The sequence below is a fragment of the Drosophila gunungcola genome, assembly GCF_025200985.1.
Source record: "Drosophila gunungcola strain Sukarami chromosome 3L unlocalized genomic scaffold, Dgunungcola_SK_2 000003F, whole genome shotgun sequence".
Taxonomy (NCBI): Eukaryota; Metazoa; Arthropoda; class Insecta; order Diptera; family Drosophilidae; genus Drosophila; species Drosophila gunungcola.
In genome coordinates this window covers 6638318-6657213 of record NW_026453179.1, presented here as the reverse complement: position 1 = coordinate 6657213, position 18896 = coordinate 6638318, and the positions used below count along the sequence as shown (strand labels likewise).

Genomic DNA, 18896 nt, shown 5'->3' with positions numbered 1-18896 from the left:
ATGATGAGGAAAATATGGGACTTTAAATGGGTCCTATTTGTTTAAAATGCATTATACGTATTTAGATTTAATATTATAAAGCTTTAAATACATTTGTGGGCTCAATTAAAAACTAAAAACTGCAATAATGAAAATCAATTCGAAAAATATTTTTATTAGACATTTTGAAAATTGGAAATACAGTTTAAACGAGAATATAAAAAGATTTTTGAAGTTGAAATATTATAATTTTTATTTAGTTGTTGTTTGTTAACTTAAAAAGGGTGTTTTTGTAAACCAATTTTAGCAATAGATTAGTTCTTTCGTATTATAATTTCCAATTTTTCTCAGTGTACGTTGGCAAATTGTTGTATTAATTAAGTTAATTGTAGCGCTTTCCAAGCCGATCATCCAATCGCGCGTGCAACGCCCGCACAATGCGATCTGTGCGAGTAAACAGCTCCGACCCCTTCCCCAATCCGCCGGGTGCTCCCCTTTGACCGCTCTGGTGTCTGGTGTCAATTGAGTGCGTGTTCCGCTCCTACGGACGGACCGTCGTTGACGGTTGACCCAAAAAGTGGAACGGAGCAGCCAGGAGGAAAACTCGGTGAGAACCGAGTGAATCCAGTAGAGCATTCTGAATGGGGGATGAGTCAAAAAACATTACAGACTTGTGAATTAAATCATTGTCGTCGATGTATGTAGTATGTTGTGAGTATGTTTTTGTATCTCCGGCTAAAGCTCCATTGTTGTTGTGCGTTTTATTAGCATTGATTATGGATTTTATTCATTTTTCTGTGTGAGTAAACAAATGAAGAGTACTGGTTTGCAGTCGCTAATGGGTATATGTAAATTCACACAATTAAATAAATAATGTTAAGATTTCAAATATTTAATCGTAGGTAAACATTTAAATGTTTATAACATCGAAACTTTACTATATTGAAACATTTTCTAAATGATTTGCTTTATTACTAAACTCACTACAAAATTCTTTAGAAATAATAGTCATGTAACAAGGTGGATATTAAAGGGCTTGGGAAATGTTTGTCCTTAAAAGCGTAGCAAGCTCTCATTAATTTTCTCGTAGATCCAATCAATGTAGTGATTGACACGGACATAGACACCCGGCCTGTTCTTATAGCCGCAATGCTGACCCCACGAAATAAGGCCATACAATGTCTCGCCATCTAGAAAATATAATTTGAAACAAAATATATTTTTTGTCCCCGAACAAATAAATGTTACTCATACCGTCGTCGGAACAAACAAGTGGACCGCCTGAGTCACCTTCGCAGGCATCCACACTCTCATCCATGGATCCAGCACAGAACATTCCTGAAATAAATTAAGTTTAGGGGTTATTTCCTGCACAAACTAGATTTACGAATATTAGCTTAGTACACACCATCCGACATGGCCGATCCATACACATTTGATTGCTTGCAGACGTTATCAGCTAAAATGGGAAGCTCAGCGGATCCCAGGACTTGCGCAGGAGCTATAAAGTAATATAATATAGAGTTTGAAGGAATCACCAAGAAGTAAGCCACTTACTAGACACTCCCGCTTTAATGGAACCCCAGCCGGAAATGGTGCATTTACGATTCTCAACGAGCTCCGCCTTTTTGTCAGGCAAACAAATGGGCTGGACGTAGTCACTAAACTTCAGAGGAGTCTTCAACACAACCAGGGCTATATCGTTGTTCATATGGGTTCCCTTGCGGAAGTCCTCGTGCGTGTACCAGTTCTCTATGAACGTATCCACCTCGGAGTTCTCGGCTATATTCGCATAGTGATCTCCGACGCGAACGAAATAAGCTCCCTTTGGAGTTCCATACAGACAGTGAGCAGCGGTGAGGAGATGACGCTTGGAAATCACCACCGCGCCACACCAATGACTGGAGATGCCAGCACGTCCTCTGGTTCTTATGGTGGCCTGCCAGGGATGACGACCCCGCTGGGCCACATTTCCCCTAACCACGCGCTCCTCTCGATGCGCATACTCATCCGTGAGATCGTCCTTGAAGATTCCACAACGACGGGGAGTATGGAGGGCCTTGCTGGATCGCTCCCACAGACCAATCTGTGAGTAGCTTCTCGAGGGTGCGGGACTATCCTGCCCAAGCTGCCTTCCACCTTTGAGTTGGCTTTGGGACAACTTCTCATTGCGAGGTGGCGGTCCAGCGGTGCAATGCAGTGCCACATCCTCTGTGTGGTTACAATTGTGGTCACCCCAGTTCCAGTGGCTGCACTTGTCGAGGCTGGTTTCGTTGCCGAAGCACATCACCTGGTCAAGCCAAATGGGTCCATTGCCAATGCCAAAGATGTTCCTCTCGATTTTCTGGGGGTTATAAAAAAAATACTATGATTAAATATTCTGCAGATAAGTGATTTTTTAATACCGCTGGTCCATAGAAGCCCATGGAATTGCAAGCCACTTGAGCGGACTTCTGGTTGAAATCATCATCGCATACACTACCCCAAGCACCATGGTACTTCACCTCCAGGCGGCCTTCGTTGGAGTTGCGCCCTCCTTCCAAACGGTACTGAATAGGTGCCTAAGGAGAAACATAGACTTTTAGAAGACAAATCAAAGACGGCCACATGGCCGTGAATTTTTATTTGCAAAAAGCTTACTAAAATTGCTCAATCATTATTTAAGATAAAATTAAGCAAAAGAATAAAAAATTTGATTTTCTTAAATTTAAAATCACGCAAATATCAAAGCTGATGGACTATAGTTGTAGTGAGAAACTATGCACAACGAAAAAATGGAAATTCTCTGTTTTCCTGTCTTATAATACAGAAGATATGAAACATTATAATTAACCCACCTGACAGACGGCAGCGCATTCGTCTGACTTATCCGCACAGTCTTCGGTATTGTCGCACACAAAGGCGGGTGGGATGCACTCCTTGGAGGTGTGACATAGCCAGTAGTTATTAGGGCACTTCATCACCGGAACTTTGCAGATGACGCCAGCCACCTCATCAACTCCGCAGTTGTGGATGCCCCATCCCTTGAAGGGGCACTCGCTCAGCTTTGTCTCGTTGCCATGACATTCGACTTCATCCATCAGATAATTAAAGTCCTGGTCGGGGGGAGCATAAATAGAGCTTCCACGGACCGCTTGAGCACCCATTTTAAAGCCCAGTTCTCGGCACACGACATCGGCATCCTTGAGGCCGAACTTGTCATCGCACACATAGCCCCATTGCCCATTAGCTGGAGGTGGATTTAAGTATGGGATTAAGAATACTTAAGAATTAATATTTTCAAGACCCACTCACCCTTGACTTCAATGCGGCCCATGTGAGGGCTTTCGCCTCCTGTCAAACGCACTTCGTAGTCCAATGGCGGGCAGTTAGCCTCGTCCCTGCCGTTATCGCAGTTTTTCTGGCCATTGCAGATCTGCTCCTTCATCAGGCATTTGCCATCACCGCAATCGAAGTCGCATTGACTGTCGAAATTGGAACGGGCGCTTAGTTTGGGAGTCACTTCCTCAGCATTGGGATTGGCCAGTAGCTCCCAGTCCTCTTCTTGTTCCGCCTGCTGGTCGGTTTCATCCTTTTGTGGGAATGGACTAGGCAGTTCCGGATGACGACGATGGAAGTCGGCACTGTGCTCGTGGTGTTTGTGTTCATGGGGTTGGCGGTGGTTTTGGTGGTGGTAGTGGTGGTGGTGGTGGTGGTGGGGAGAGGGATTGGGATGGTGCTCGGAGAACGGATCGGGCAAATTTGGATGACGCTGGTGGTAGTCACGACTGTGTCCAGACGCAAGCCAATTGTTTTTCATTGTGGTTGTGGTTGGGTTCGAGTCGAATTCCGCTTTGCGGGTACTCCGTTGAAAGTCTGTCGAGGCGTACGTTGTACTGGGATTTAGGGTCTGCTCGGTTCGGGACGTCTCCCCGGCATCTGGAAAAACATAGTCGTCGTCAATGGCGTCCAGGCTTTCCTGTTCACCCGCCTTAATAAGTTCGGCGTCAGAGTCGAGGTCTATTCTAGCAGTCGTCGAAGTTGTCGTCGTTTTTGGTTTTGGTGTGGTTGGAGGTTTACTAATCACAGATACTATGGCTGACTCAGCCTGCTTGGCTAGTTTCTCTTGGGCATTGCCACTATGATTGAAATAGGGACGCAGCATTAGTTTAAGAGCCTCTTTGATGGCCGTTTGGGAGTTGGGATCAGAGCCTTGGCTCAAGCTTGGAATCTGAGATTGCGGGCTATAGAACTTGTGATCAAAAGGTGGTGGCACCAAACCCCGTCTCACTGTTGTGGGTGTGAAATCATCACCATCATCATAGAAGGGCTCATCCGATTCAGGATTAAAAGGATCGGGGTCCTGTGCTGGCGTCGTACTCGTCACCGGAACCTTTGACCAGGATGCATTTCGTGAGTGGGCAATTCCCGAGTACGAGGGACTGTAGTGTGGCTGATTGGGAGTCTGGTGTGAGGTTGCATTGACCACAGGTGGGTAAATAGGAAATATGTGCAGTCGGTTAGCCAATTGCGGTGTTGGAGCCTTGGAAGGAAAAGGACGGGGTGTTGAAGTGGGTTGGGTGTCAACCGGGAAATCTGGCTTGGGGGGTAATAGACCACCATAAAGATTGGATTCATTACTCAAAGGCGATCCGTAGTTGGGGTTATGTCTTGGCGGAGTATTGGGCTTGTGCTGGTCTGGAAAACCATTGGACTCCGAGTCAACAGGTTGCTGTTTACCAATTGGTTTCGAACCACTGGGCAATTGATCTGGATAGAAGCGAGATGGTGATCCCGGAAGGGGCTGAAGTCCGGTGTACGGATCTTGCGGGGTTTGTTGGTCATCATAGTCCAAGTCAATGGGTTTCTGTCCGGGCAGAGGAGTTTGCGGTTGGGGTTCCCTTGCACCAGGAGTATGGGGTGTATAGTCTAGATTTAATGGTTGCTGGCCACCCAAAGGAGCAAGTGGTGGCATTGGTTCCCATCGATTGCCCGGTGAACCGTAATCGATTCTGCGACTAAAGTTTTGGCGCGATGGCACTGGTCTTGCGTGCTCTGGCTGCTGTTCCGCAACAGGTTGGGCGTAGTAGACCTTGCCCGTGTTGCTGGGTGCCATCGGGGCCAACGGAGTCTTATAGGTATGATAATTACGGTTAGGCTGTAGCGATCCCTCCACATATAGAGTATTCTGGGCGGGCCCGCGCTGGACGTAGGATGTTTCCTGGCCAGTCCAGCCCGGGTTGTGTGCATGCTGATGATGATGAGGGTTTTGCTCCAGTCCAGCGCCTGATGGTCGCTGCATGTTCATGTCCGACCAACGGTCTCCAATCACCCGCGTTGTGGTGGTAGTTGTAGTTGTGTATCGTTTGCCGAACTGATCGCGACCAGAAGTCTCATATGATTTGGACTGGCGATTGTCTGAAAGCAGAGAGAGAAATCTTAAAAAGAGCGAGACTTTTACCAGGGGTTAGTAACCATTAGAGGGAGCTATCCAACCGGAAGTGACCCCCCGAACAAGATAATCGGTGCGATCGTGGCTGGGTAGTTTCGTATCCAGCACGCACACTCTACGGGAAATGCTGAAAATCTTCTGGCTCGGACAGTCGTACATCTCGGCCTGGCCTGGTCCACATCGGAGGTATTTGCTGGGCACGCGTGGGTGCGGTAATGTTCCGGTGATCCCCTCGGGACAGGCGGGAACGGCGCCCTCAATCTTCATCCGCTGCGTCCACTCAACAATGATGTGGAGCTCACTGAGTGTGTACAGACGATCCTCACGCAGTACTTGATCCATGGGCTTGCAAAATCCCAGCGAGACACTGTAGTGCTGTTCATTTGGACAACTCAGAAGTTCCATTCCATTGGGACCGCAGCTCAAGTACTTCGAACAGTCGAAAGGATAGACAAAGAAGCCTACGTAATTTCTAGGACAGGCCAAAGCTGCAAGGGAGAGGTCAGGATCAAAGGACCTGCTTAGCTGAGTTTTTCACTCACGATTATCTTGGTCGTCTTGCTTCTTTTCAAACGGAATACGGTCAGTTATGGCAACATGCTGCCCAGGCAGGCAGTAACCTTGGGAAACACTGAAGATATCGAGAGGCTGGCACTGCCTAGCCAAAGTGTGTCCATCGATGCAGGTCAAATAGCCGGTAGCGTCGAATGGATTCGGAAACAGGCCACTTACCTGTTCTGGGCACATCAAAGGACAAGGTGGAGCAGAAGGCTCTACTCCCCCAGGATAGTAAGTTATATCAGTAGATTGGGTTTGCGATAAGTAACCGTCATTCGATTGAAAAGGAGGCTGGTAACCTCCTGTAGTTTGATGGGATGGCTGATAAACTCCATTTTCTTGAGAATGTGACTGGTAACCTCCATTTGCTTGGATAGGCGTCTGGTAACCTCCATTAGCTACAGAAGGTGGGTGGTAACCTCCACTCGCTTGAGAAGAATGCTGGTAACCTTCGTTAATTGGAGGAGATGGCTGGTAGCCTCCATTTGGTTGAGCTGGTGGCTGGTAGCCTCCATTCGCTTGAGAAGGTGGCTGGTAACCTCCGTTAGTTAGAGAAGATGGCTGGTAACCTCCAGTAGCTTGGTAGGGCGGCTGGTAAGCTCCGATTGCTGGAGAAGTTGGCTGGTAAACCCCATTAGTCGGATAAGGTGGCTGGTAGCTTCCATTCGCTTGAGAAGGTTGCTGGTAACCTCCATTAGATGGAGAAGATGGCTGGTATCCTCCTTTAGTTGGATAGGGTTGCTGGTAGCCTTCATTCGAATTGTAAGGAGTCTGATACTTTCCAGTTGATGGAGAAGACGGCTGATAGCTTACGTCATGTGAGTTTCCTGTCTCCTGCTCCGGATGCTCCTCTTCCTCAACCTCCTCCTTGCTCAACTCATGCTGCGTGTCTTCAAAATACTCAACACGATCGTAAGCTTCCGTTACTTCATCTCTATCTGCACACTCTTGGCGCGATATGCTGAATACCTCGCCTGGCTTACAGTTCTCTACGGAGATTTGTTGATTCCAGCATTTCAGATACTTGGTGCAATCAAAAGGATGAAGATAGTAGCCCTGGGCTTGCTGAGGACAAGTCAAAGCTGAGAAGTCCCGTATAAGGTCAGCTGCGAATGGAAAGGATCACCTAGTATTCACTTAATCGGTTCGTAACAAAAATTTTACTCGAGAACTGTACACTGATATAGCCATAATCCAAGTAGTCATGGGCGGAGAGAAGGTGTTGGCCCACACACTTGCGTTGGGACAAACTGTAGACAGCTGTTGGGGGACAACTCTCAATCTGCAAATGCCCATTCTGGCATTTCACAAAGTGTCCAGAATGGAAGGGATAGGGGTAATTTGTCCGGAGAGTGTCTGGGCAATCTCTAAGAGGAGATTGACGGGTGTGAATATCCTGACTGGTATACGTTGTCGCTGTCTGAACCTGCAACTCTTCCCAGAACTTCACACGGTCTTCCTTTGTCACCTGACGACTTGGACGACAAGCTCGCTGTGACAAACTAAAAGCCGTTTGCGGTCCACAGCTTAAAATGGACATCTTGCCACCACTGGAACAACGCACATATTTGCCAGCATCATATGGATACAGATGAAGACCGTCAGTGCCATCAGGGCAAGCGGAGAGCATCATTGCTGGTAGATGAAGATGTGGTGAATTATACGGTCAAAAAAACGACCCAATGAGAAGACTTACATTGTTCAATGCTAATCACAGAGACTACATAGCTCACATAATCGCTGTAGACTAACTGGGCCTTAACCTGGCAGTTACCCCTAGATATGCTGAACACATAACCGGGCGGACAGCTTTGTACCGAAAGTTTAGCTAACTGACAGAGTAGAAACTTTGTTTGGTCGAAGGGGTGAACAAATTTGCCGTTCACTCCAAAAGGACACAAAAGATCTGACAAGTGCTCAGCAGGTGGGGTGAAAGGATCTATTAAAGGGGTTTAGGTGTTATATTTTAATCTTGAAAGGCAAGCTGATAATGATAGCAAAATGGAGAACCAAAGCCCAGATGAAAAAGCAGGTGAATAAAGCAAAAAAGGAAGGAAAATCCGTGATTCCGACTTACTGGGTGACTGCGATGGTGGGTAAGTATCCGCTGGTTTCGTTGGGTAGCCAGGTCCATGGTTTGTCTCGGTAACTTTATTCAAGCCGTGTGAAGAACTTCTGCCACTGCAGTCCACATTATGAGCAAAATCGCAAATGTTATTGACAGTGCTGAAAGCAGTTCCCGGTCCGCAAACCTTAACGAAAGTTTCTCCATTTGCACATTCCAAAAACTTGGTGCAATCGAATGGATGGGCATGAATACCAGAAGATCCCGGTGGGCAGGTAATGTCACCGCTCTTATTCAAACTTTTTTGGTGTCCTGGTTCTTCTATCTCATAGGTTGTGACTGTCGTCGTCTCGATCAAATATTCTACATGATCGCTGGGACCCTTGCATTGATCCTTTGGTACGCATTTCTGATTGAAAAAGCTGAATATTTCGCCCGGTGTGCAGCTCTCGATATAAGTCTGCTGATTCCAGCACTTGATATACTTGGTGCAATCAAAGGGATGAAGATAGTATCCCTGAACTTGAGGCGGACAAGTAAGAGTCGACCGGTCTACCAAAAATTCAGCTGTGAAGGAAAACGGATTGTCAAGTCAAGTCGATTCAAAAGACGGATTCTGGGAGAGCTTACTCGAAAACTCAGCACTAATGTAAGAGTAATCCAGATAGTCATGGGCAGAGAGTAGATGACGAGCGACGCACTGTCTCTGAGATAGGCTGTAGAGCAGTCCAGTGGGACAACAGACAATCTCTAATGCTCCATTCTGGCACTTTACATAGTGTCCAGCATGGAAGGGATAGGGGTAGTTTTGCTGGACATTGGATGGGCACGACCTAAGTTGTGACAACTGGCTCTGAGCGTGCCCCTGACTGTCGTGGTAGGAATACGTCGTCTGAACTTGAACTTCCTCCCAGAACTTAACCCGATCAGCGCTGTGAACTTGGCGACGAGGGAGACAAGTTCTTTGGGACACACTAAAGGCCATCTGGGGACCACAGCTTAGGATGGTCATCCGGCCACCAGACAAGCACTGAACGTACTTTTCAGCATCGTAGGGATACAAGTAGATGCCGTTGATGCTGCCAGGACAGGCAGTGAGGGTCAATGCTAATAGAATGTTTTGATGAATTCTAATAAAACTTCACATTCAATTTACTTACAATACTCATAGCTGATCTGGGAGACAATTAATGTCACATAGTCGCTGAAGGCTAATTGTGTTTTCACTTGACAGTATCCCCTCGATATGCTGAACACAAAATTGGGCTGGCAGCTTTGCACAGCCACCTTACCATCTTTACAACTAAGGAACTTGGTCTGATCGAAGGGGTGAACAAACAGGCCAACTGCTCCCACTGGACACAGCAGATAGTTGACCTGAATTTCAGCAGAGGTAAAGGAGGAAGCTGTTCAAAAATATTTATATTATAGTAGGGTTCAACAAGCAAAGAAGCAAGCAAAGCATGAAACGCATTATGTGAGAAAATAATCCAAATGTATAAGCAGATGAACCAAGCAAAAGCAAGCCGTAAGGATAAGGAAAAGAAATTAAATCAAACTTACAGGAGGACTGAAAGGAGCCTGAATGAACACATACCAGAGTGGAGCCATCGAAGATCATTCCCTGTGGACACTGCTCCACCTGAGTCTTAACACCTATCCCGCATCGCAGATATTTGTGCAGGTCGTGGGGATGCGGACGAAGGCCACGTGTACCGGGTGGACAACCAAGGTCCTCCGAGGACACCTCAGAGTAGCCTGACCCGTGTGTTAGTAAGGGGTTATAAACATGAATAACTCATACGTACCGTGGCCCAGAGATCCTGCTCCTCCACTTCCACAGTTGGCGACATCCTTGTGCACACAAACAAGCGTTAATGGGCTAAAGGCAGTTCCTGGTGAGCAGTCCATTATGAATGCCTGGCCATTGGCGCAGTTGAGGAACTTGGTGCAATCCGACGGATGCGGATGCAATCCATTCACTCCGGCTGGACATTTCGGTTTACTGTCAAATTGCGTTAGTCGTCCCAAACGAGTGGTTTCCGATTCCGGTGATGGGCAAGCCACATTGTTGGGATGATCGCACACCAGGCTCTTGGCATTAAACAGTGTTCCGGGTGAACAGGTCTGGATGGTGGGACTGCCTTGGAAGCAGTTCACATAGCGATGACAGTCGTGGGGATACGCCACTAGACCCGTAAAATGCGCCGGACACGGCGAATCCCGATGGTAAATAGGCTGCTGTTGGTCGGTGCCGTAATTCGATTGCCCGTGCTCTGCTGCTGATAACCCGACTTGTTCCAACTGCCCGCTTGGGTAGCCGCTGCCTGATCGATAAGCTATAACCCCGGGTCGCTGTCGAATGGCAATTATGAAATATTATTGAAGAACTGAAGTAATTAAGAGCGATATATAGCTAGTAGCTTGTAGTTATGTCCAATTTGCAAGCGAATTTTTAAAATTCCTTAGATCTTAAAAATGTATTTTTTAAATAAAATCATAAAATAACATGCTTTTTTAAGTAACTGGAAAAATGTAACCAAACTAAGCCCGAAAGACTTTTATACGAACATCAACAACCAGGATCGCTAGCCAAAGGCCAAGGAGCCACTTGGCCATGTTCAGATTTTTTTTCACAATAAAATAAATTAGTTTTTTTTTAATATATTGCACCGATGCTGATAGCAACAATTATGTCTCCCGAAACGTGCTTCGATTTTTCGTTGTGATCCCGTCCGACTTCCAGGCTCGACTGACTCAGACCCAGATCGCTTTTCAATTCAATTTGACTCGGGATGAATCTCTATCTCTGCCGCAGCTGATAGATGCTCTCGGATGTCGCCGATCCAATTGAGTGGGCCACTATCTGAGCTAGTAATCTCAAGACCTTTCTCGCTGCCTTATCGTCTTGTTTTGTTTGCATTTCTTTCGGGGGTTTTCACTCGTTTATTTGTTTCAGGGAAATCGAGATGATGTTGCATTGTGATGATGAAGATGATTTACAGTGGCGCAGTTGCATTTAAGGGTTGTCTATATTTATATAAACCATAAAACAAACTCAACGTCTTACCTAAATTAGACTAGGCGATAATAACAAAATCATTTGGCTTCTGGCTTATCAGCCGGTGGCCTCTCTACGAGTCTGAGCCGCTGCTGTGTTTTTAGCCAGAGCAGATCGTACGGGTGGCTGAGTTCCGTTTGCGTCTTGGGAATTCCCACAGATCGTCGCACATCCGGCGAGAGGATGAGCAGATTTTGTGCAAGACCAAAACTGCTGGACGCCACCCAGTAAACACATAAAGCTGAGGGCACGGTGCAGGCGACTGGAATCATCACAACACTCAGGCCACGGAACAAATTGTTGAATATGCCCTGCAATCGGGTGGGAGGACGCGTTCTGGACATGGCTTGCACTTCGATGATGGCCAAATTGATGAGTCCTAGGGTTACGGGCAGGATATAGGAGTTGTCCACCACCGTGAGATTGGGTATCCAACCAAATCCGCCAATGGTCATTTCAGTAGCTACGATTTGGGCTTGAATGGCCATTGGATCCGGCAGCATGTAGACCAGATTGCGCAGCGCCACGGATTGAAAGATCCACAGTGGTATTTGACCCCACAGCACTATCATGGTCTTCATGGGATGGCAGTTATCGCGGACTATCAGATTTTGCCACTGCTTTTTGATCTGGAAGCATATTAAGATTAGGAGTGCATCGAAAATAATTTTTTTTAAACAGACCGAACGCCGGTAGACGATCTGCGTCTGCTTGTCGCTCCACTTGAACTTGTGCTTGGCCATGGCCGCCTCTTTTTTCAGCTCCTCCACTATGGCGGGCATCTCCAGCGCTATCCCCTCGATCCTGGCCGTGATTTTGTGCTGGTAAATGGTCAGTGGCAGGGTGACGACGCTCCGGAGCAGAAAAGTAGACAGCACGATGGATGCCCACCAGGGCAGGCCGCTGTAGTCGTGTATCTTGACAAGGACATCCTGCATGTAGGCCACTGGTGTGCTATTGGACAATGTCTGCCAGAAACCCACCAATCCACCGGCATTTGCCAGTTGGACACTTGCGGACGCCGCTTCTGTAGACGCCAGCCGATGATTGTATGTGTTATTGGAAGTCGTAGTTCCCGGGTAAATGTAATTATACGCTCCAGCAAATGATTGCCTTCTGCAGGCTCGCAAAAGCAGCAATGCTGCCATATATAATCAATAAATAACAATAAATCAAGATAAACAACAAAAAGGAAATTACAGAGAACGCTGTTATGTGTAACAGAACAGCTGATTGTTAACATAGCCTCGTAACATAAGTGTGACCATAGTTCACGAGCCAACATTTTAGGCACCGTTAACCCTTACCTAACCCTTGCAACTCTTATTTATATAGAATATAAATATACATACATTTTTTTTTGTAAAACATAATCTCAAGCAGTAGGTCAACAGAGTTTTGTATTATTATTATTATTTATCCGTTGAAAATATTACAAAACTGTTATAAAAAGTAAACTTAAATATATTTTTAAATTTAATTTAAAATTTTAGACAGTTGAATTTGTATGGGACAGCTCACGAACAGCTAACTCAATTTCAGCAATTCAGAGATTCAGTCGCTTAGGGAATTCTAAAAATTATTGAAAGCTGTTGAAAAAGGAAAGTATTTAGTATTAGAAACAGCAGGAATAAAGTAATAGTAATACAAAATTACATTACCCAGTACAGAAAATTCAGCATTTTTAATCATTTTTAAATTTGGAAATGGGAAAAAAATTCTGCTTAACAAAACCATATAGTTCAGCTCTTTAGTTTAGTAAACGGATTTTTTTATTATACTTGCATTATTAGAGCTTGGAATTTTTTCCATCTCGCTCCACGGTCACTCTAATTTGGCATTTTAAATCGTGCAGCATACTTGGCTGCACTTGCAACTTTTCATTGTTTGAAACGCAATTAATATTTAATTCGAGTAATGAATTTTAGCCAACGCCAACCAGAATGGCACACAATACCAGCAGTGGCACTAAATCACATCTTCGACTACCTGGATCCCCCCGATCGAAAATCGGCAGCGAGTGTTTGTTATTCCTGGAGACTTTCATTTTTTCAAAAACGGTAAGTTCGTGCCCTCCGTGTGTGTGTATGTGGCTGAAATGTTTAAATTCGGAGATTGTTGGGTATATTTCCTTTGTTGTTTACCCATATACTATAGCCGTGGGTTAATGAAGCACAGAAAAACATCTGTGCAAGTATAAGCAATCAAAGAACGACCCCATAATAAATGAATGTTTTCGACGCATTTGGCAGCGTTTCAATGTGTGGAGCAAACGCCTCGGTCCGTTTGTTTATGTTAGTGTTGAAAAAAGGGGAAAGTCCAAGATAAGAGGAATTCCCCGTGCCAATAAGTGCAATTAATTAAACTAATTGATCCGATCAGCTATAAGCTGTATAAATCGATCGTCGCGATTGCAAAATGACATTGAATTTTATGTAATATTTTATTGAAAGCCATAAGTATTAATTTCATTTATTTTTGCTTAATTTTAATTTATTATAATTTTTTGTTAAAATGTCAAAAATTTATGGTAACAAAAACACACTTCTAATATAGTTTTGGTTGAAATTTATTTATTTTACTTGATTAAGTTTACTAAAAACTTCTAGATCAATATTAAAATGATGTTTTGCTAAAATGGCAGTAAACAATTTTTTTTCTTTTTAACCCCACAGCTACTTTAGAAACTTTCGCTTTCAATTGGATGTAGGCCATGATGATCAATTGGCCTTCTTCTATCGCTCCATGGCCCATTTGGCCAGGGAACTGATTATCGTCTTCGACTTTCGAAATGCATTTCACATCCAGAAAATGCGACGACTTCTGCACAAGTGAGTTTCTTAAGAAGGAATAATAAAATAAATACTTTCCAAACTAATACATCTTATTCTACCTGCAGAGTGGCACGCTGTGATAACATCCAGAAATTGCGTTTCCAAACCCACAATGTGGGCCTCGTTGCCATCGGCAGTATGCACAGCGAGCACTCGGTGGCCATTGAACAGTATGTACTTCCCCAAACTTATTATTTCCACATTAATAACCCAAAAACCTTCACAGATGCTTCGTGGAGCCGCTGAAGCTGTTCCTCAACCGCAAACGTCAGTCCTGCCAGCTGCTGGACCTTGGGGCTATTGAGGCCCTTTCATACTATGGCCACGACTTCCTAAAGGCCATTGTCAAGCCCCAGGAGTTGCTGCAATTGACGCTGGCCAGCATCAAGTATGATCCTAGTCACTATCCCATCCTCACGCTGGACGCAACGCTGCTTCAGAAGTGCGCAGCCCTGCAAGTGCTATCCCTCGACTACGATTCCCTATCCGACGAACTGTTGCACACCATTCAGGTGCTGCCGCTGCGCAAGCTGCTCATCGCGGTGCACGGTCTGGACAGCGAGGAGCATCCTGATGTGTCGGAGACAGCCTGGTCCAATTTTTCGGACCATTTTTCAAGCATTGAGCTGGTGCTGACCCTGGTGTATGCCTACGAAGCCATCGAGCTGCTGCAGCATCGCGTCCTGCGTAGAAACATGCCCGTGACCCATGTGCGACTGCTCTTCTGCGAGCAGATGAACGCCGAGGCCCTAGACTGGATGTCGGTGCATCACAGCGAAACGCTGCGCAGCATCCACTACGTGGACTCGGCGTACAAGCATTCCAACTGCATGGACTACGCTCGCCACGGCTTCCTGCGCCAGGACCCATTCGTAATGATGGCCTGGCGCTGCAAGCACTTGGAGGAGATCGTGGTGCACGGGTACTTGATGGATCCGCACAACCTCGTGGGCATAGCCCGGCTTCGAGGTCGGCAACTGAAGCGTTTGGAGGTCTCCATGATCGACTGGTCCAGCGCTGCCCCGCTAAATTCCTTCAATGAGGTGAGTTTTGGCTTTTCTTTCCTGGCTTCCGAATGATTGCAGTTTTTTGATTCTATCACAGGAAATAAGCGCATTGCTGGGACAACAGTGGTCGCCAATCAGCCCGGACAAGATGCCGCCATCGCTGGCCTTTGACTACGAGGTACGTGATCAGTTCGTGTACGAAATGTTGCGCCAGGATCTCAGCCAGTAAGTGGTCGAAGTAGGGACTCACTCAAAAATAACCAAAAATTGAAGCAAAGTCATCAAGTGAACGAAAGAAAAGCAAACATGACACGTGATCAACTCGAGCGCATAGAAATTAATTTAAAAATTGCAAAACCTAATTATGTAGCTAAAACTAAACCCAAAAGAGATATGTAAGCCTAAAGAAAATTCAACCGTTATACTTAGTTATCAAAATTTGTATATGTAAACCAAACCTTTTGATTGGCAAGCATTTTATATACGTTAAATTTCTTAAGTTTTTAGTCTTTGTAATTAAAAACGCTATTAGAACTCGTTTGTTAGACTAAAAGCGAAGATGAACAGCAACAGGAATGTTAGAAGCAAAGCAAAAGACTTGAGCACTTCACAAATTTATGTAATTATGTAACGGGTCGAAATGAGTTTGTTGAAACCTGCTAGCGAAACATCATTTTATAAGCAACAACAACTGTGATTCAAACAAAATGCAAAAGCGAGTGCAGAAGCAAATCTAAGTGCAAGCCAGTGTGAGCAATTGCGACACCAACTCTCATACAAAACAAAAACGACAACAAAAAATTGTTAAGCGAATTGTCTAGTTAGCTAAGTTTAAAAGTAACAAAAGAAAAGTGTTGAAAAATGTTTGTAAAACCAAAACTACGACCAATGTCAAATTGTTTGCTCAAAACTCAATTGGCAAAAATTGTTAACCTTTGTAGTAGTGTGAATAAGTACGGAATCCGGCGCTCAATTGTGATAAACCAACAAACAACATCAAAAGCAAATGTAACAACAACGAGAGCTCGATCCTCGTTCGCTAAGCGCCGCCATTTGTGTAGTTTAAAGTGATATAACCGGCAACAGCTAAGAAAATTGTAAGCAAATACAAAACACCACACAGATATATATGTATTGTAATAGCCAAAAGGAGCTAAGTTTGCTGTCACGTGTGGTACATGCGTTGTGGGCAGAGAAACGGGCCAGAAAGCCAGGCAATTGTAAGACCCAAAACCAACTTTTAAGTATTTCGTAGCACAGGCATTAATTTATACAACTATGTACTATATATAACCTATGTTTGCACAAAACCGGCAGCGTGTTGTCACTCCCCGCGTCTCATCCTCTCAGAGTTGTTTGCCGACCAACAAGTTCAACCGCAACAATGACAACATCAACAACAACAATGGTACCTGAAGATCATGCTGAGCATTTAAAGAACACCGGAACAACAACCACAAAGTACTTGCTCAAATCTAACAATCTAAACAAACACAAAATCTATTGAAACAGAAGACTGAACGATAAGGAAAATCGCGACGAGGGTGTTGGCTTCGTTGTCAGAGCAACTCGGAGGATGGCACAGGGTTTTAGGACAAGCAGCCGCAAACAGAATGCGATCTCAAAGACAACTCTTACAACTATCCAATCGACCATTTATACTTGTATGTATCTATATGTAACCAATGCATGAATAATTTTTGTTATGAACCGCAATAGCGATTAATTTGTAAAACAAGTGAAAATCATGTGTAAAGCGAAGCAATCTAAGAATGTCAAGCAGCTATAGAGCAACTGTAACACGGCCACAGGAAACAAAATCAGAAACAGTGTCGGGGTCTGCAAGAGATTCGAAATCCGCGACCTCAAAAATGTAATCAGACCTGTTTTTATGTGGCTGTGCATTTAATTTAAGTCTAGTACGTACCAACACAACAAACAACACCAACAACAAATGTGATAAAAGTGTCATGCTGCTTCCAAGGATAACAGCCTGTGCAATTGCCACCCGAAAAGTGCACGATCGAAGCAATAAGAACAGTAGTAAGCATTGGAAACGCAGGGCCTGATAAATGGGAGATATTCTGCAAATGAGCTCTATTTCATAGTCATTCGACACCTGAGTTTAAGAGTGCTTCGCTAAACTTTCGGTCCGTACCATTTAAAGGCTTAATTTTTTTTCTGATATAACCGACATGTATTTTTCACTCCTGAAAAAAACTTCAATACATCAAAAATCATCAAAATAAAGTGTCGTTTGGCTAGGGAATAGGGTTTATATTCAGCTTTTATCAATCATTAAAGAACCTTAATCAATGGATTCATTCAATTACAATCAACGTAAATGAAAAAAGTATTATGTTTTTCTGTTATACTAGAAGTCACTTCCAACGCTGCTGCATATGAGTAACGTTCTTTTTGTATACTTACTAAAAAAAATATATATATATTTTATATGCCATTTATTGTATTTAAATTCGAAGAGACCGAAACCAATTTTGTAAACCATTCCACAAACACAACAAACCAATGCGATTTATGCTAACGTATGTACTGATTCAGTAGCAACACTTGCAGAAAGGGAGACAACAACCAAGTTTAAGATAAGTGTTGATCGAGAACAACAACAAGAAGCCAGCGTGTTAATATATGTATGTAGAGTATAGCCCGATGTCGATATTCAGGGGAACAACAAGTGTGACATTGGCGAGGAGGGAAAGAAGAGTAAAAACGATAAGATACAGCCGTGCATTAACAACAATGTTTATATATGTATATGCAAGTTATGCTTAAAAGTTAAAAGAGCAAAAGTGAAGAAAGCTGTGATATAACAAAATCCAACAAAAAGGCAAACAACAACCGACAACACACAAAGATAACACCAACACATTCAACTACAAACCGACAAGCCAATTCGAAACGTGTGCGACCAACAAAAGAATGTTAACAACCTTTCCAATACTAAAAACCAGGAGAAGGACCATCGGAAATGGCCAATGGTAAGAATTAAAAGCGAATTGTAGAAGATCGAACCAGATCCAGTAATAGTTAGCTAGGCGGGATTACGAAGGATGAAGCGGGGAACCAAAGCTTTGAACCGAAGTGTTTAAGTATGCGGAATATATCATTCGTATTCCAATCAGGAAGGAAACTGAAGAGAGAAATCAAATGTTAAATTATATATCGATAAGAAACAAAACACACACATAAAAAGTGCACATAGCTTTAACAATCTGAAAGCAAATATTTAATTTAAAGTCAATTTCCATTTGATTTGCCATATCTATGATTTGTGCAAGATTTTAAAGCTTAAATATAAAACAAAACAAAACAAAGGCCAACGACAGTTTGTGTGGCATATGCAATATCATTAAAATGTAAGACAACCAAGAAATATAAACCAATTAAAGCGTAGAAAAAAAATGCATTCAATTGAAAACCCAATAAAAACGTTTGAAACTTAAAACAAAAATTCTATTTTAAATCTTGGGGCAGAGGGCCTAAATTTTTTATTGAACATAATCCTTGTCAGGCATTCAATGCTTTATTGTTGTTGCATACTTCTCGGACGGTGTTACACAATAGGCCAATGAAAGCCCGAAGGGAGCCGATTAAAAGTACATAATTTAAAATAATAAAAACGTAATGTCAACAAAAACAGAGCACCCACACTAGCAAGGACTTCCGCTGAGCAACGCAAGCGCTCCAGGATGTCGGGAGCTTTTCTCAGTCCTTGAACTTTTGACCTTGTTTCTGGTCGGTTGTATCTCGCAGCCGCGGTTATGTAAGCAGCTGCACGTAGTGTTATGCAACCTGTCCACGGATTCTGGGCGCGTGCCACCGCAACACCAGCGAGTCAGTGACTCTCAATCTGCAGCGGACCCACCAAGCGATAAGGCCCAATTAAGTGGGCTTTGCAGAGGAGATAGCGCTGCTGAATGAATGACTGGACGGTACGGTC

The 18896-nt window shown here is 44.1% G+C and overlaps 3 protein-coding genes across 8 annotated transcripts; 1 reads left to right on the top strand and 2 right to left on the bottom strand.

Annotated features, from left to right (window-relative positions):
- Positions 1 to 916: 916 nt before the first annotated feature.
- LOC128258146 (uncharacterized) lies at positions 917 to 10829 on the bottom strand. Of its 6 annotated transcripts, none has more exons than XM_052989580.1 (18): positions 10605 to 10829; positions 9842 to 10388; positions 9597 to 9791; positions 9194 to 9439; positions 8664 to 9140; positions 8046 to 8600; positions 7665 to 7907; positions 7133 to 7603; positions 5953 to 7074; positions 5434 to 5898; positions 5110 to 5376; positions 3274 to 3897; positions 2817 to 3208; positions 2385 to 2540; positions 1537 to 2323; positions 1388 to 1480; positions 1234 to 1317; positions 917 to 1169 (listed from the first exon to the last, which is right to left on the bottom strand). In XM_052989580.1, exons 1-18 carry the CDS (start codon positions 10650 to 10652, stop codon positions 1033 to 1035), a joined length of 6909 nt encoding a protein of 2302 aa, XP_052845540.1. In that variant the 5' UTR covers positions 10653 to 10829; the 3' UTR covers positions 917 to 1032. The 6 variants fall into 6 exon arrangements, with proteins under 6 accessions (XP_052845540.1, XP_052845538.1, XP_052845537.1 ...); XM_052989578.1 differs by having other exon boundaries at positions 3274 to 5376; positions 5953 to 6507; positions 6718 to 7074; XM_052989577.1 differs by having other exon boundaries at positions 3274 to 5376.
- A 217-nt stretch (positions 10830 to 11046) lies between these two features.
- LOC128258155 (cytochrome c oxidase assembly protein COX18, mitochondrial) lies at positions 11047 to 12350 on the bottom strand. The gene is made up of 2 exons (XM_052989623.1): positions 11778 to 12350; positions 11047 to 11723 (listed from the first exon to the last, which is right to left on the bottom strand). The coding sequence occupies exons 1-2, from the start codon at positions 12240 to 12242 to the stop codon at positions 11133 to 11135; spliced, it is 1056 nt and encodes a 351-aa protein (XP_052845583.1). The 5' UTR covers positions 12243 to 12350; the 3' UTR covers positions 11047 to 11132.
- Positions 12351 to 12957: 607 nt separating this feature from the next.
- Positions 12958 to 18407, top strand: LOC128258738 (F-box only protein 33). The gene is made up of 5 exons (XM_052990586.1): positions 12958 to 13154; positions 13770 to 13925; positions 13994 to 14098; positions 14155 to 14971; positions 15033 to 18407. The coding sequence occupies exons 1-5, from the start codon at positions 13012 to 13014 to the stop codon at positions 15162 to 15164; spliced, it is 1353 nt and encodes a 450-aa protein (XP_052846546.1). The 5' UTR covers positions 12958 to 13011; the 3' UTR covers positions 15165 to 18407.
- Positions 18408 to 18896: the final 489 nt, after the last annotated feature.

Coding starts and splice junctions, on each gene's coding strand:
- LOC128258146 (XM_052989577.1), bottom strand. CDS start 10,652: ATGGCCAAGTGGCTCCTTGGCCTTTGGCTAGCGATCCTGGTTGTTGAT. Junction 7,075..7,132: donor TATCAGTGTACAGTTCTCGA/GTAAAATTTTTG, acceptor TTCCATTCGCAG/CTGACCTTATACGGGACTTC. Junction 1,318..1,387: donor TGGATCGGCCATGTCGGATG/GTGTGTACTAAG, acceptor AATTTATTTCAG/GAATGTTCTGTGCTGGATCC.
- LOC128258155 (XM_052989623.1), bottom strand. CDS start 12,242: ATGGCAGCATTGCTGCTTTTGCGAGCCTGCAGAAGGCAATCATTTGCT. Junction 11,724..11,777: donor AGATCGTCTACCGGCGTTCG/GTCTGTTTAAAA, acceptor ATATGCTTCCAG/ATCAAAAAGCAGTGGCAAAA.
- LOC128258738 (XM_052990586.1), top strand. CDS start 13,012: ATGAATTTTAGCCAACGCCAACCAGAATGGCACACAATACCAGCAGTG. Junction 13,926..13,993: donor ATGCGACGACTTCTGCACAA/GTGAGTTTCTTA, acceptor TTCTACCTGCAG/AGTGGCACGCTGTGATAACA. Junction 14,972..15,032: donor CGCTAAATTCCTTCAATGAG/GTGAGTTTTGGC, acceptor ATTCTATCACAG/GAAATAAGCGCATTGCTGGG.